Raw genomic sequence first — 17481 nt, forward strand, 5'->3', positions numbered from 1 at the left:
TGGCCGCAATCCCTTTTAAATAAAAAAATTTTCACAGCCACTTTGATACTGACTTAAACTACATATGTATTGTTACTTAAGTATGTACAAACCTAAGACCAGTAATAAACTCCTTATTCTTGGAGCTTTACACAACTAAAAGTAGATTTATAAATTAAATACAACCAAGACTATAGAAATGGTAAAATTCCAGTGTGCAACCAAAAGCAATGAATGATGATGTTGCTTTGCTGAAACTATATTGCATCAGTGTGAATTTTATTTTTTTGTTTTTTTTTTTGTTTTTGTTTTTGTTTTTGAGACAGAGTCTCGCTCTGCCGCCCAGGCTGGAGTGCGGTGGCCGGATCTCAGCTCACTGCAAGCTCCGCCTTCCGGGTTTACGCCATTCTCCTGCCTCAGCCTCCCCAGTAGCTGGGACTACAGGCGCCCGCCACCTCGCCTGGCTAGTTTTTTGTATTTTTTAGTAGAGACGGGGTTTCACTGGGTTAGCCAGGATGGTCTCGATCTCCTGACCTTGTGATCCGCCCGTCTCGGCCTCCCAAAGTGCTGGGATTACAGGCTTGAGCCACCACGCCCGGCGTGAATTTTATAGTGACCATTAATGAAGCATGTTTTTTTGCTTCCTAGCCATGGGATAGATAACTTTTTCTATAACTCTTTTTATCAGTTGCCTTTCATAAGGAACAATTGTGTCATTTACATATTAAATTCCATTCTTTAAATTTTTGTCTATTTGACATCAGTGCCATCATAAATGGTCAACCAGGTAATTCAAGATACTGCATATATATTAAGAATCAAGATGCTTGTGGAAAATTGGCAGATCCTGAACCCTAGTTTGAAAACCACTAAACAGGTCTATACTTAATGAGCCATTCATTTATAATTCAGGAAGGCCTCCAGTGTGAAGGAAGGTGAGAATTTTGGAGTCAGGTTGGTTTAGAGCTAATTGGAATAGGCCAAGTGCAGGATAAAGCAAGCTTGAAATAAGGCAGTGGTAGTGGGGAATGCAAGAAGAATCCGTGCATGTGAGTTAAGTAAATGTCCTCAAGATGACTTGATCAGTGGTTGGATATGGACTTTAGGGTAGAGGGAGGATTCTAGGATGACTATAAGTTTCTTTTTTCCTTCTTCTTTTTTTTTTTTTTTTTTTTGGAGATGTAGTTTTGTTCTTGTTGCCCAGGCTGGAGTGTAATGGCACGATCTCGGCTCACTGCAACCTCCGCCTCCTGAGTTCAAGCAATTGTCCTGCCTCAGCCTCTCAAGTAGCTGGGATTACAGGCATGTGCCACCATGCCCGGCTAATTTTTGTATCTTTAGTAGAGACGAGGTTTCTCCATGTTGGTCAGGCTGGTCTCGAACTCCCGACCTCAGGTGATCTGCCTGCCTCAGCCTCCCAAAGTGCTGGGATTACAGGCATGAGCCACCGTGCCCGTCAATGACTACAAGTTTCTAATCCAGAGACTAGGCAGTTAGCAGTGCCTATTGCCAATGAAGTCTTAGTAGGAAAACAGTGAGTTGTTTGGACATGTCAAGATCATGATTCTCATTAAATCCAGTTGGGAGTTTCTAGTTATGTGGTTCAGAACTGATTGGCTCAGCCGTAGATTTGATCCAACTGTGACAACCTAAAAGCCATACTTAGCAACCCTTCACATTAATAGTAAGTAAAGCAGTTTTTGCAAAAGAATTAGCAAGCAATATATATTTTTTCTAAAAAATTTCAAGTTCAGTACAAAGAACATTTTCCCTCTTAACTATTTCAGAATAAGTTGCTAATATGTCTAGGCTAAATGCAGAAAAAAAGAAGTGAGGCAACTTTCTTTTACTCATAAGTGTGAGAGCATTGGAAAGACAGGAGTTTTGGGTCATAAGAGTTGGATAATAAGACAACACTTCAAAGGTGCAGAGTTCCAGGTGAGATAAAATCAACAAGTTACAAAAGTATGTTCCTAAATTGCATTGAAGTTGGTCATTTGAATCCATTGAATGAATTTAACATTCTACTGGGTACTGGAGAGGAAAAGGTAATTGAGATGGAGTTCCTACACTAAAGGAACCTAGAGTAGAGGAAAAGGTAATTGAGATGCAGTTCCTACACTAAAGGAACTTAGAGTAGAGGAAAAGGTAATTGAGATGCAGTTCCTACACCAAAGGAACTTAGAGTAGAGGAAAAGGTAATTGAGATGGAGTTCCTACACTATAGAAACCTACAGAGTAGAAGGGGGAAATCAAGCAGACACATTACATTATTCAGAGGGAGTACAAAGAAAGTAAGACAGCTTTGTCAAGGTGGAGGGTGTAGGGCAGGTCAAGGAGAGCACCTCAAAGAGGTGGGTAAACCAGATTCTGAATTATGAATAGGAACTAACCATTCCAAGATGAGGGGCCATAGAGAGTGGGCAGTAAGGTCAGAGGGAGCAGTATTTATACAGTCTCCAAGGTGACAGAGGTCATAACCTACCAGGGGATTGCAAGTCTTTCAGTATAACAAGATAGCAAGTAAATATAAGGCTGTAAAGCAGGATACCAATCATGAAGGGCCTTGTCGAGTTTGAACTTCATTTTACATAGCCATCTGTGGAAAGTCAGTGTATTTTAAACAGGTGAGGGAGTAAAATGGTTAATATGCATTTTAGAACTTGTTCTGCCTCTATATATTAAAAGAAACAAAACAAACAGAAACCAGTTAGTAAGTTATTGACATAATCTAGGTAGAAGGTGGTGGATGTGGATGTGGAGAGAAGTAGATTAACTCAAGAGTTCAATATTTAGTAACTTAGGGCTTGATGGTTAATATGAACATAGGGGTAAAGAGGGAATTGAATGATTCCACATTTCTGACATGGGAACTAGATAATTTACTGATTCATAAATGATTTTTGACCAGGCATTGTGGTACACACTGGGCTTAAGAGAAGCGAACAAGGATAGAGTTTCTGATAGCCTCTGCTATTGTGGAGGGTCACTAGGAGAAGTCAGACAATGAGCACGTAAACTAGTTTTGGATAGTACATGGATGGACCAAGAGTGGTGAGAGTTGGAATATCTGTGAAGCTGTTAAGGTGAAGTCATAGCTGTGGGAGGGCAGGGGCCCTCTTGTTACTGTATTTAACTTGCATTGGTTTAGGGCATTAGCAGTAGGGGAAAGTACAGAATGACAAAAATTTACCCAGAAACCATAGTTCTTTTTCACTTTCTCAGATCACTTAAACACTTCAGCTGCTGTACCTTAAACTTGGCAAGTTTTTGCCTCCCTTAAACAGGTGTCCCAAGATCTGCTGAAGTTTTATTTTAAAAATAAGAGAATCAGTGTTTTACAATGCTTCCAAGAAGTTCATGTGATCAAGAAAACGTACATCTCATCCAAGTCAAGGACCATAGCTTTTCTATATAGTGCTCTACTGATGCACTTATTATAGGTAATATAGTGGTTCCAGATATTTGGCACCTTTTAGAAATAAATTCTTTCATTCAAAAATTATGAGTGAGGGCCAGGTGCGGTGATCACGCCTGTAATCCCAGCACTTTGGGATGCCGAGACGAGCTGATCATCTGAGGTCAGGAGTTCAAGACCAGCCTGGCCAACATGGTGAAACCCCGTCTCTACAAAAATACAAAAATTGGCCTAGCATGATGGTGAGTGCCTGTAATTCCAGCTACTCAGGAGACTGAGGTGGAGAATCGCTTGAGCCTGGGAGGCAGAGGATGCAGTGAGCCAAGATTGCACCTCTGCACTCCAGCCTGGGCAAAAGAGTGAGACTCCATCTCAAAAAAAAACAAAAAACAAAAGTGCTTACTTTGATCAAGGCCCTGTATTTCAGGTTACAGAATTTCTTTTAACATCTTAATCAACATTGGACGTATCTTTTTAAATGCATGCTTCTCCACTTTCTTCCAGAGCAGAACAGTTTTGAGTGGTTAACTATCCTGACGTAAAGTAAATGTTAGCCTTCAGTGCTATGTTTGAATTGGGTAAGGCTGCTGGCATGTCATCCTTATGTAGCAGGCGCAGTATTTGCAGTATTCAGACTTCTAGACCTGGTGCTAACCAAATGTTTCTACATTAAATGGCTTAATTGTTGTGTTTTTTAATGTTTTCTAGCTTCCTTGATCTTAATTTCGCTATTTCTGGTCTGTGTTAAAGCAGGAACCTGATGATCAAAAACTCTTAAGAATCAAACCCTCTCCTAATCACTGTACTTGGACTTCAGTGCCTATATTTTGAGGTTACTATGACTTTTTTTTTTTTGAGACGGAATCTGGCTCTGTCTCCAGGGTGGAGTGCAGTGGTGTGATCTCATCTCACTGCAACCTCCGAACCCCTGGTTCAAGTGGTACTCCTGCCTCAGCCTCCCGAGTAGCTGGGATTACAGGCACGCGCCACCACACCCAGCTAATGTTTGTATTTTTAGTAGAGATGGGGTTTCACCGTGTTAGCCAGGATGGTCTCGATCTCCTGACCTCGTGATCCACCCACCTCAGCCTCCCAAAGTGTTGGGATTACAGGCGTGAGCCATGTTGCCCGGTTGACTGTTTTGTTTTTACTCACTCCTCCATACCCCAACCTGTTTCTTGGTAGTTGAGGATCACTATGACTGTTTTTATGTAGGCAGAATTTTTAAGAAAACAACACAAATTCAGGTATTTGTTCCATAAAGGTACTAAAAAGTAAATATATTAAAGATGATTGTCACATAAGCCTTCCATTTCTACAGGTAGTAACAGTGCCTGTGATTTCACTAGACAAAACTGAACATATAAAAACGTAGTTGGCTACCGGAGAGCCTGAGGCACTTTGTTTACAGATAGTTTCTTAGGGCTAACTTAAAACACATCTAACCAGAACCATGCCATAAGCTTGCCAGAGAATCACAATGCATTTAAACATCATAAATAGCCAAATTTCATCTTCCCCATTGAAGACAGCATTTCAGATACAAGTACATGGGCTGGTAATGTTTTTCCTGAAGAGATCCTACTTGTATCAAAGTCAGCCTGTAGCTGATTTAAAGTTTAAACACTGATTTAAAGTTTAGCAGCTAGAAAGAGTCTGAAAAAGATTCAGAAAATTGAGTTATTTTACCCATGAAACACACATCTGCCCTTTTAGAGCAAGCAGCTCTTCATACCTTAAGAACAAAAAGTTAGCTTTTCATTTTAAGGTACCATGGATGATTTTAGACAGTTCTCATATTGTCAGAGTTCAAATTGTTATCCTTGGGGATAATTACGCAGGACAAAAGTGTTTAGAAATATTTAGCAAAAATGTATGAATTACTGCCTTTTCATAATGCAGCCAGGACTTTCACTGGAATGTTTGATTATCCTATGACCAGCTCACTCATAGCTTCCACAGAATAGTACAGCACAACGTGTAGTATATACAAGTTCCAGAATGCTTGGAGTTGTACCTCACTGTAGCACTAATTAGCTGTGTAACTTTGAGGAAGTTGTTTCACCTGTGTCTCCATTCCTCTTGAGGATCATAATAGTCTCTTTCTCATGGGGTAAAATAATGTATGTGGAACACTCAACAAGATGCATGGCACATACTACTATAATAAAAGTAATTTAGAGAAACAGAAGATACTTTGCTTAATCCAAGATACCTTGAGGTAAATTTAAAAGTCACATTTTAAATACATTCCTATTGTTTTTCATAAAACTATCACTTCTGTGGTAATCAAATGGTGTTTAAATAATCTATGTTTATGCCTACTTACATAGGTTGATATAAATAGTAAAAATATTTTCATTCACTACCCAAGCACAGTCTATTGAAAGCACTTCAACCAGCCCCTTATCAGGAGGAAGAATCCAATCTAGTACTAGTTTCTCAATAGATGTACTTTTCCATAGGTTATAAGTAGTTTTAAGTAGGAAAGGTTTGTCTCTCAGGAGCTTTCAGCGGGACATTTATATTTGTAAATAGAAAGGAAATATTCTTTGGGCAGTGTTTCACAATCACCTGGGATGATCTGAATGAAGATTTCTGGCCTCTACCGAAGACTTACTGAATCAGAAAGGAGGCAAGAGGATGAGGAATGCTTAAGAATCTGCATTTACAGACTCTACAACTGAATCTTACTACAGAAGCATGGAAACTACTGCCTCAAGGGATTATCTCAACTTGAGTTTAAACATAGGAATTGCTGACTACCTTTAAACATGTAAAAATAGTATCTTTATGAGAGGGATGTTGTTTGGGGGCAGCTACTAAATAGTGAAATCATTCCTTTAAAATACCCTCTCAAGTCTGCCCCAGTTATCCATTATACTGGGTAGTCTTGGTATTCAGATGATTTAGGGAAAAAAATAGTAGCAAACTCTGAAAACACTCAGTAAAGTTCATCCTTGGTCTTCTCTTCCTAAATTTGTTTTCCATTGTTAGATTTAAACACTAAACAAGACCAAAAGAGAACTTTATTTTACATGTCTTTATTTTACATTTAGAACCATTTTATGATTTACTTAAAAAAAAAAAAATCTGTTTTTAATATTACTAAAAGTATTTTTTAACCAAAATCTTGATTTAGGAAGACTTAAGACATTGTGCATTATTTTAAATATTTTCATTTCAGTAACTATTAAAAATAAATTCACAATTAGGGTTTCAAATGTCCTAATCATACCTACTTTGTTCTCATTTAATATTTTATCAATCCCATCATGTGCATACAGAGGTTAAGGTGATATATAAGTTTTATATCTTTCAAACACATTGATGCTAATCAGCTCTTGATCTAATTACTATTTCATTTATTCAGAAATAGCATTTAGACATAAAAACCAATGTCTCACTTTGTAAAATAACCTTTGGCTAATTTACACACATCTAATACAGCGTGTTATATAAGTTTTAAGTAATACAATGAGTCACTACTATCATTCAGCTTTAAATATTTTTAGTGTTAACAGGGCTGAGAATATCATGTGGTTCAGTCTTCTGAAGGAAGTTATATAATAAAAGCATAGTGCCTTTGAACATGAAGACTATCCTCAAAGCCAGAAGTCCTACAAAGGAACTGAGAGATTCCAGAGAATTGCTCTCCTCATTTTTAATATGTCAAGTAACTGTTTTAAGTCACTTCACTGAAGACTTAGTGAAGAAGAAAACAGTGTTATTATGCCACTGAAGAAAGCTACTTAAACCAGAGTAATTTTGGGATATTAATCCTAGGCTACATAATGGGTCATCAAAAAAAAAACCTGTCAGTTATTAAGTGTAAGTTAACTTCCTATGCCAAGTAAGGGGTCACACTTCACTTCCCTCATTTGTAAAAAGAAAAGGTGGCCAGGCCAGTGCCATTTAGGATTCTCTGCTAACTGTAAAATGTGGACTGATTTTCTTCTGTTTCTTATAGTCCAGGTGTATATAAACTTCCAGTTCTTTAAATCAAAATTTTTATGCACATAACCATGTCAGTGTATTGCCCTTAGTTTAAAAATGTACAACTACATAAATAAAAACTATTGTTTCTTCAATATTACTTGACATTTCTTCTGTAATTTCTTTATTTAAAAAAGTAAATGTAACAAGATACTTAAAAAAGGCTAGATACAAAAGTAGTTAAGCTGCTCACGAACATTTAAAATTTTCCAAAATGTATCTTCAATAATCATGATCTTATAAAACATTTTACAGTTATCAGAAAGTGCCCAGGCTGAGTTTACATAACTGAAATACCTTAGTACAAATGTCTAGTTAGAACTGAAGTGCAGTAACCTCTTGACTGACTGCTCGTTGAAATAGGGATACAAAGAAAAAGTTGATTGTGATAAAAGTATTGTGCATTGGCCCCATCATATGTACAAAAAAAGTGCCCTCACTCAAATGAGCAAATTACATGCAAAATATTAGTGATATAATTTAATATCCTAGAGCTCAATGCAGTCAAACCGCAATAAAAGTGGTTTTTGTAGGTAAAAGTGATTTCATCTCTTAAGATCTGAATGTCGAACTTTTTTACAAGTTCCATATACATGATACACAGTTGCAGCCAACCACAAATTAAACACCATAAAAAAAGTTAAAATGAAAACACAGAACATACTTAATTTTTTATTTTGAAATTCCCTATTCCCTCTATACAAGAACCTTTGCTGAAACAGTTTCCACAAAGGCAGCAGTGAATTTTCAGAACATTTACATTTTTTCCCCCTCAGCAAAAAGATAAATCACAGTGTAAATTATGTTGTTCTGCTGTCATCTTTGGCTGGGGTTAGACCCAGAAGTTGGTGACTAGCAAACCAATATAGCCAAATGTTGCTAGTGCTCCTCAGGCCTTTAAGCTATAAACTGAGAAAGGAATGTCTGCATTTTATCTCTTTAAGGTACCACCAGGGGGGTATGACAGCATTAACTTCCATAAACTTTTATAGACAAATGGAAAAAATCTACAAAATTCGCTAGTAATATTACACAGCAATACACACTTTTTATACTCTACACAAAACCAAAATTCTTGGTCTTAATGGCGAGTAACAATTTCTGTTTGAGAATCTGTTTAGAGGAATAGAGTGGGACGTAAAGTCGAGAAATGCAAGTATTTGCAGTAGGAAGATGTTGGTCATCTGGTGGTCTTATTGTGATTGAGGGCATAGGCTGGAATCCTTCTTCACTGGCTGGCAATGATGGGCTTGATGTCCAAAAGTAAACCTAAACAGGAATTTAGCAGGTTAATATTTAACTCTTAACTCTGGCAATATATACACAAAGCCCTATTGTTATGAAAGGAGATATTATTTTGAATTGGGTTTTAAATATATTTTCTTATACTAAAAAGGAAAGGGATCATTCATACCTCAAGACAGGTTTTTGTTGTTTTTTTTTTCCCTAAGGGAGTAAGTCCAGAGTTAGTAGAGGAAAAAAAGGTGACTTTCTGTTACAGGGCCTCAGTATTTTCATCTGTAACATGAGGCTGTTGGGCTAAATGGTTTCTAAGAGCCTTTCTTGCAGCTAAATTCCATAAACTGTCTATTAGTGGAAAAAAGGCTACCAAACAAAAGATATGGTCTTAGGTTCAAAACTCACACAGGTTATCTTAAAAAGTTATTTTGCATTAAGGAGCAAAATAATGTAAATAATAAAGCAAATAATAAAGCAAAAAAACTATTTACTGCTACATTGTGATACAGAATCATTTTATAATAGTAATTATTGGGGAACATCTATGCATCAAAATTCATGCAATAAGCCATGTTAACACTAAGTTATATCATGTATCTATAATAAAACTTTGTGCAACACAGTGTAAATGATGCTCATTAAATGTTAACTTACGCTTTTTAACTTAACCAAGGATACGCCTCCCTGAAATATTTCACTGAACATGTAACATTCCTCATCAGTCCATCCCTTCATACATACACATGCACCATTCTTCAGTGTCTCTCTCTCTTAAGGAAAAGCTTTTTTTTAAATCTAATCATTTTAAAACGCACAATTTAACAATGAAGTATATCCAACTTCCTAGAATGACTAGGAAACCTAAACAAACTTATGATTTCCTGAAGCACAGTTGCATGGGAAAGCTCATCTAGAATTCTATATGAAGGGACAGAAAAAGAAAAAAGAGAAAACCTAAGTATCAGGATCTATAAATCTGAAAAGAAATAGCAAACCGGTACTCTGGAGATGAAGCTGATCCAAACCACTCATTTCATAGATAAGAAACAAGCTTAATGTAAAGTGTTTCTTCAAGGATGAATGTGGTTAACCAGGGTAGATGACCTCACTGCTGGATCTCCAAGAAGTTGGAAGAAGAGAAATACTTTTACTAGTGAATTATACACTCCAAGAGGGAAATAAACTGTAGCGTTACCCAGTAACTCTGGAAACCTATAATTTGCAGGACTAATTAATTCATGGGAGAACTGTTTCAGAAACTCCATTCTTATGTCCTCTAGATGCATCAGGATGAAACCAACAATACGTGAAGGATGACTTCCCAAAAAGAGGAGAAGGGTAAGGGGGAGGAAGATACCATGATACACTGCTTACACCCTAAACACAGATTTTCTATAAGAGTTTAAGGTTCACAAATTAAAGCTGTTGACAGGAAATTCTGAGGTCTTCATAGAAGGTTTTCTTTTTTCTAAGATTGAGTCATTAGCAAATTTTTCTTTCAGTAGAAGGCAGAAACTGTCATGAGATTTAAGTTGGCTGACTGGACTGAGGAAATACTGGTTTAAAAACGGCAGAAAATTAAAACTAGGGAATAGATTAAAACAGATAACTCAGAACTTATACCGGATAGCCAATCATTTCTATTTCTGTTTTTGGTGGTTCTTACAGACTTGATATGGCCCTTGTCTTAAGGAAACAAGGTGCCCTGAATCTGAAGACTGACTAAAGGTGGCAGAACATAAGCTATTTAGGTGATCCTGAAACCAACAGGGACAGTTATGGTATATGGCACTAGTGGGAACTTTAAGAGCCACAAGACTGGGAAAGGCAAATGCTGAAAAATTATATCAAACCCACCTGGGGAACAAACTAAGTCAAAATTACCAGGGTGGCTAAAAGCTGAGAAAGTAACTAGGTGGCAGTTAGGACTGCTGAACACACCTATCTCACCGTAGCAGAGAAATATTAGAATACACGTAGAGCCACGTAAAGATGAGTTCCCCTCCTTCCCTCCACCCCCTCCAAAATAAACTCCTGCCTGAACGAAGGTAACTAGGAATCTGCAAGTTTTTTCTTTCCTGCACAAGTTGTAACCACTTCCCCCTTATTCAAATAAAGGATACATCTAGAAATCTGATCATTTTAAAATATTTCCATGAGTGGTCTAGTTTAGAACTAAGGCTGGTTAGACAGGGGAAACGTTCCAGGAACCATGAAGAGTACGAGTATAGAAAGGATCTTCCAAGGTTTTCTAGATAAGGAATGTCCTTCAAATTTCTACAAGAAAGTCAGCAGCATACTGCCTTTCAAGATTAATAGGCAGGATGATTTGGTTATGGTTTTACTTGATGGGTGGACATAAGTTCCACTGAGAGGCAGACTTTCCACTAAGATCAAAGCTTCTGTTATCTGATTTATGATTCTAAGTTAGCTGGGGCTCTGTACTAATAACATTCTGAAAGATTTAGTACCCACGTATCACAATTAAGCTACTCTCTTCCTAGTGTGCAGATAACAATCAAGATAATACTCAGAAATTCTGTCAACACTTGGCACTAGTCAAAAGGATTAAGGATGTATACAGGGAGAAGCATATGTAGGCAGTACAAGAAAGAAAGATAAAAAGCCATGTTGCAACAATAAACTGTTATCTTCTGGGACTAAGGACAGCATATTAACAGCTAAATGTACTTCACTCTGCTTACAGCTGTAGTAGTGCTTCAGATGTTGTTATAGAGCAGAAAACAAAAACTGCCTTATTTGTGACCTTCTATAATTGCCCTACCCCAAATTAAAATGACCAACCATTACAAACTTAAAAGGCCATCATACATGGTATTTTTAAATTTTGTATTTCCTTCTACAAATCTTGTGAAATTTTGTGAAATAAATTTTAACTTACAAGATCTTGTCGTTCTGTCATGCTCATCTTCTCTACTATTGACCAGAACCAACGCTTGAACTGCAGAAGCTTCTCAGCATTTTCTCCTAAGAATGAAGAATGTAAATAAAATACACTATACCAGTTGTTGTTATTATCTGCAGAACATTACTAATCTTCTTATAATAAAAGGATACAAGATTAAAACATTATTTAAGACTTGGGGGGGAGTGTCTAATTCCTAATACAGGAAATTAAGAGCATTTGCATAATGTAAAACCTCTACAGTTCATTAGTCAATCCTGACTCAATATGACCAAAACAAGACAAATGAACCACCAGCCTTAAACTTGGTATTTGCATGACTTTAATCTCATCTGTATGTCATTATTCTTATGATCTCAAGAAATGCAGATTCTCATTGTTTCACTGGGTGGGGAATGCAGAGAGGGGAGACCAGAGATTCTGCCTGTCTAAAATGCTTTCAGATGATGCCAATGCTGCTGATCCAAGGATCATACTTGGAGTGGCAAGATCTTAGGCAGTTTCTTTCGATACTCTGTCTTCCTTCCTAAATTTTTGGTTTGTAAATGAGACAAATTCTTATTAGTATTAAAAACTGTATTACAAGGTAGCACAAAAACTATTACAATTTATAATTTGGCTGAAGTTGCTTACAAAATAGGAAAAATAAAGGGGAAAAAATCAGTACCTTTGTGTACATAATAATCTTGTAATATAGGTATAATCCTTTCACAGAGAACTTCTTGGAGCTTCTAATGTACAGTCACAGCTAAAAAGCCTATTCCTAGACCATAGGACTTTCAAAAGAAAGAATTGCAGCAAATCAAACACTGGAGACAAAGGTTTTTCTTTCAAGAGGATTATCACTACCACTCCTTATTCTTCCTAGATTCCTAGAATCTAGGAAGTGTTTGTGTGCTACTGTGTTTTTAGAAGTGCGATTTGGGTTCAGCTCTATAAAGCAATCATCATACAAATTCTTTCATTAGGGAGTTTAAGCAACATGAATCAGAAAAGCCCAGAGTTGTCACATGGATTACTTTTTCTTAATCAGTATATACGAATCCTTTTTTACACAGTTGTTCACCATGAAAAATTTTTGTTTGTATTCATATTTTTTGAAACCTAGAAAAATTAAGCAGTAAAAGAGTTAAGAATAACCTAATGCTAAGCCATCAAAATACTATTTACTTCAAACATACCTTTAAAAATAATGTAAAAAATTGTTTTAATGCTTGAGTAATACAAGCAATTTCCCAAACCCTATAAATAGATCTAAGAACTTCAAACTCAGAAAATGCTGACTGACCTATCTATATAGTTCATTCTTTAAACTTTTTAAAAATGTCCTACCTGATTCATCATTGAAAGAGGTAAAACTGATCAGCATTTGCACGTTGACTTCACCGCAGCCATTTACCAAAAGCCTAAAATCTTCTGCCGTTAAATCTTCTAATGAATTTTTTGGAAGCACATCTAGGAGACCTTTCCTCATTGCCTAGAGAATTTCAGAAACAATAATACTTCATATTCCATGTAACATTTATTTATATTATTAAAGCACAAGATCTAATTTTAGCAGCCTTCTCTAAGAATGTTAGTTCCCATTTTAAACCAGAAAGCAAAAAAAATTCAGTCCTGTATTTTTTATTAAGATTTAAAAGAGAGAAAGGCAGGAAGTGGGGAGGGAAGGCATAGTGAATAAGCTATATAGGTTCAAAAGTGAAGTAGTAGTGTTATATACCAGTGGTTTAACAATTTTAAAAGTTATGTTAATAACAAATAGGCTAGTCATCAAGAATAGCTTCAGTCTTAAAAGTGGTATCCTGTCAGCATCTCAGGAAAGATACATTGACAACAAACCTCCCAGATACAAACTCAAAAGCTAGATGTTTACTGAGAAATTATCATGTGCCAAGAATTGTCTTAGTACCTTACCTAATTCAATTTAATCTTACCCTCAGTTTTGCAGAGGAGGGATACAAGGCACAAAAAACTTAATTTGGTAACATCATACAGCTAGAGGGGTGGTAGAGCCATGATTTGAACTCTAACAGTACGACTCCAAAGCCTGCACAATTGTAGCACAGGGATCAGAAACACTGAACACCACCGGTCATAAAGCTATACAAACATTTTACAGGCTGGGTGCGGTGGCTCATGCCTGTAATCCCAACACTTTGGGAGGCCGAGATGGGCGGATCACGAGATCAAGACCATCCTGGCCAACATGGTGAAACCCCGTCTCTACTAAAAATACAAAAATCAGCTGGGCGTGCTGGTGCGCACCTATAGTCCCAGCTACTCAGGAGGCTGAGACAGGAGAATAACTTGAACCCAGGAGGCAGAAGGTGCACCGAGCCAAGGTTGGGCCACTGTACTCTAGCCTGGTGACAGAGCGAGACTCTGTCTCAAAAAAAAAAAAAAAAAAAAAAAAAAAATTTAACCCTGGATGAGGAAAGAACTAACGTAGTAGGATTGATGCTACTCTTTAGAAGGGCCTGACTGTACAGCTGGCGTTGGCTGATGTCTGAGAACTTGGTTTTTGCAATATTCCACCATTACTAGCTGACAAGGCTGTTTTGAATGTCTGGAGCAATGAACCATGCTGTATCAGCCTGCCTGGACTATTTGTGCAAACAATGCAGTTCAAGATGAATGTGTGCTTTCTTCAGGGATTCTGGAATTTCAGTAATCATGGCTGGTTGTGCAGACAGAAAATGCCAATGGAACTAGCCTCTAATAAAAACACTGAGCTCTGACTCCAAAGTGGGCTTCCCTAAGCACAAACAATGTATACATGTTGATACATTTCACTGGTTGAAGAACTTGCAATAACTCATCCCCCTGCTTGAGAGAGAATTTTGAAACCCTGCACCTGGTTTCCTCAAGACTGGGCCTAATATTTCTTTTTTCCCCTACTGATCTTTCTGTGGGTCCTTTTGCTACAATAAACCATAACTGTTAAATACAACTGCTTCTGAGTCCTGTGAGTTCTTTTAGCAGGTTACCCAAATTAGCTTTGGTAATAAAACTAAAGGTGTTTGTGGTATCGAAAGGATTGGTTTAGGGTCCTACCACTAACACAGCAGGACAAAGGACTAAGGTATATTATTTTACACATACATTTTAAAATATAAAGACAATTCTTTATCTGACCAGAATGTAAGCGATGGAAACATTTTGGTATAAAAAGCCTTTGTTCCTCTCAGTCTGTCTCAGTAACTCTACCACTAAAACAGTAGGACCCTACAATAGTCGTTCTGGTACCATAAGCACCTTTTCCACACTTTTGTTTGCCAAAGCTACTGTCTCACGATGGCGTGGTTTTTCCAATAGTGTTATCAAAAGAAAATGAGTACTTGGTCTGAATTCTTAAAATTAGGTGTAATTTACATTGTAAATAAAATATTTTGGTTTAAAAACTTTGGTCTTTTATAAATAGACTGAATATACTTAGCTAGGTTACCACACATGAAGACACAAATGGCCTCACTGGATCACACAACACTTTCTAGAAACACTTACATGTAAGGGCTGTTCTGCAACTACCAACATTCTGTGTTCTGCATATTTCCGCACATACTCATATACATTCTGTGGAGTGACTGGTATATTTACACCATTAGGAATGAGTTCGACCTGTGAAAAATTTACCAGTGCTATTTAAAGGCAATTTTGTCAAAGCAGTAAAACATTAACTGTTTATAAAACTAAAATTTTTAAATATAAACACAGTTCTTTATTTGACCAGAATCTAAGAGATGGAAACATTTTAGGCCATAAAAAAGTACAAGCCGCTGGGCGCAGTGGCTCACGACTGTAATCCCAACACTTTCGGAGGCCGAGGTGGGTGGATCACAAGGTCAGGAGATCAAGACCATCCTGGTCAACATGGTGAAACCCCATCTCTACTAAAAATACAAAAATTAGGTGGGCATGGTGGCACATGCCTGTAATCCCAGCTACTGGGGAGGCTGAGGCAGAAGAATCGCTTGAACCAGGGAGTCAGAGGTTGCAGTGAACTGAGATGGTGCCACTGCACTCCAGCCTGGTGACAGAGCAAGGCTCCATCTCAAAAAAAAAAAAAAGGTACAAGCCCTTCTACCTCAGTCTGTCTCACTAACTCCTGATCCATCTTTAACACCTACAGTATCCATTTCTCCTATGTGTTCACACATGTTCTTCTCTTTCAGTCCCTAACTAAACTGTCTATACATAAGACAAGCACAGTAGATTAACCAAATCTCTTGCCAGAATCAGAAAAGTGCATATTTGCTTTACCTGTCCTCCACCTTCTTCTTTACATAGGTCAATTGCAAATGCCAAATCCATTGCTGAGAAAACAGCATCAGCATCTGAACTCTGAGAAGCGAGGATTAGTTGCCGCAAACTCTCATACATTACAGGGTCAAAAAAAGCAAAATCATGCCAATTGACCTAAAAAAGTAATCATATGAAACTCAGATATGAAAGAAACAGCTTCATTCAATTAGTTAATTAAAATCTGATAAAGAATTTTATCTAATTTGAAGATATACCGATACAGAATAATTTCCCACTTGGTATATAACTGTTTAAAGAGATAAGTTTAATAAATATTTGGCTCTGACAATATTTGCTTTTGAAAGCGTAAGAAGGGTTATATTTTGAAAAAATACAAAGCCAAAAGCATAACAGTTTTAAAGTTCTAAAACTGCAAAACTTTGCACTACTTATTAAACACCGATTATGGGGAGCAGCTGGCTCTGAACTTAATATACATCTTATTCTTGATAGTAACATAAAATATAGATTATTAAATTCAGATGATAAATCTGACACTCAAGGAAATTTAGTAACTTGCCCCAAGGTCACTTTATTGGGTTAAACTTGGATCTATTTGATTAGCTGTTTCCTAAACCCTGCTGAAGACTCAATGTATCAACAATTTTATGTTGCCAAGCTTTGAGTCTAGTTCTTTAAATAAGGACATTTTAGCTGGAACACTTTAAGAATTTAATAGGGACAATGGGGTTTTCTAAATATACAATCATGACATCTGCAAACAGGGACAATTTGACTTCTTCTTTTCCTAACTGGATACCCTTGATTTCTTTCTCTTGCCTGATTGCCCTAGCCAGAACTTGCAACACTATGTTGAATAGGAGTGGAGAGAGAGGGCATCCCTGTCTTGTGCCAGTTTTCAAAGGGAATTTTTCCAGTTTTTGCCCATTCAGTATGATATTAGCTGTGGGTTTGTCATAAATAGCTCTTATTTTGAGGTACGTTCCATCAATACCGAATTTATTGAGCGTTTTAGCATGAAGGGCTGTTGAATTTTGTCAAAAGCCTTTTCTGCATCTATTGAGATAATCATGTGGTTCTTGTCTTTGGTTCTGTTTATATGCTGGATTACATTTATTGATTTCCGAATGCTAAACCAGCCTTGCATCCCAGGGATGAAGCCCACTTGATCATGGTGGATAAGCTTTTTGATGTGCTGCTGAATCTGGTTTGCCAGTATTTTACTGAGGATTTTTGCATCAATGTTCATCAGGGATATTGGTCTAAAATTCTCTTTTTTTGTTGTGTCTCTGCCATCTCCTTAAGCTGATAAGCAACTTCAGCAAAGTCTCAGGATACAAAATTAATGTGCAAAAATCACAAGCATTCTTATACACCAGTAACAGACAAACAGAGAGCCAAATCATGAATGAACTTCCATTCACAATTGCTTCAAAGAGAATAAAATACCTAGGAATCCAACTTACAAGGGATGTAAAGGACCTCTTCAAGGAGAACTACAAACCACTGCTCAGTGAAATCAAAGAGGACAAAAACAAATGGAAGAACATACCATGCTCATGGATAGGAAGAATCAGTATCGTGAAAATGGCCATACTGCCCAAGGTTATTTATAGATTCAATGCCATCCCCATCAAGCTACCAATGAGTTTCTTCA

General features: G+C 37.2%; 1 protein-coding gene across 5 annotated transcripts in view; it reads right to left on the reverse strand.

Annotated features, from left to right (window-relative positions):
• Positions 1-6741: 6741 nt before the first annotated feature.
• Positions 6742-17481, reverse strand: part of UBR5 (ubiquitin protein ligase E3 component n-recognin 5) — a 159659-nt gene continuing 148919 nt past the window's right edge. For 2 of the 5 annotated variants that reach the window (XR_004059243.1, XM_030937430.1), the window contains 5 exons: positions 15822-15977; positions 15066-15179; positions 12891-13035; positions 11535-11620; positions 7484-8662 (listed from right to left, as the gene is read on the reverse strand). Coding sequence is in view for 4 of the 5 variants with exons in the window: in XM_030937430.1 (XP_030793290.1) it covers positions 8450-8662; positions 11535-11620; positions 12891-13035; positions 15066-15179; positions 15822-15977 (714 nt within the window). In the remaining variant the exon portion in view is untranslated. Of the gene's footprint in view, positions 8663-11534; positions 11621-12890; positions 13036-15065; positions 15180-15821; positions 15978-17481 lie in introns of all 5 variants that reach the window. The other 3 variants (XM_030937433.1, XM_030937432.1, XM_030937431.1) reach the window with 2 other exon arrangements.

The sequence above is a fragment of the Rhinopithecus roxellana genome, chromosome 9 (genome assembly GCF_007565055.1).
Source record: "Rhinopithecus roxellana isolate Shanxi Qingling chromosome 9, ASM756505v1, whole genome shotgun sequence".
NCBI classification, from domain to species: Eukaryota; Metazoa; Chordata; class Mammalia; order Primates; family Cercopithecidae; genus Rhinopithecus; species Rhinopithecus roxellana.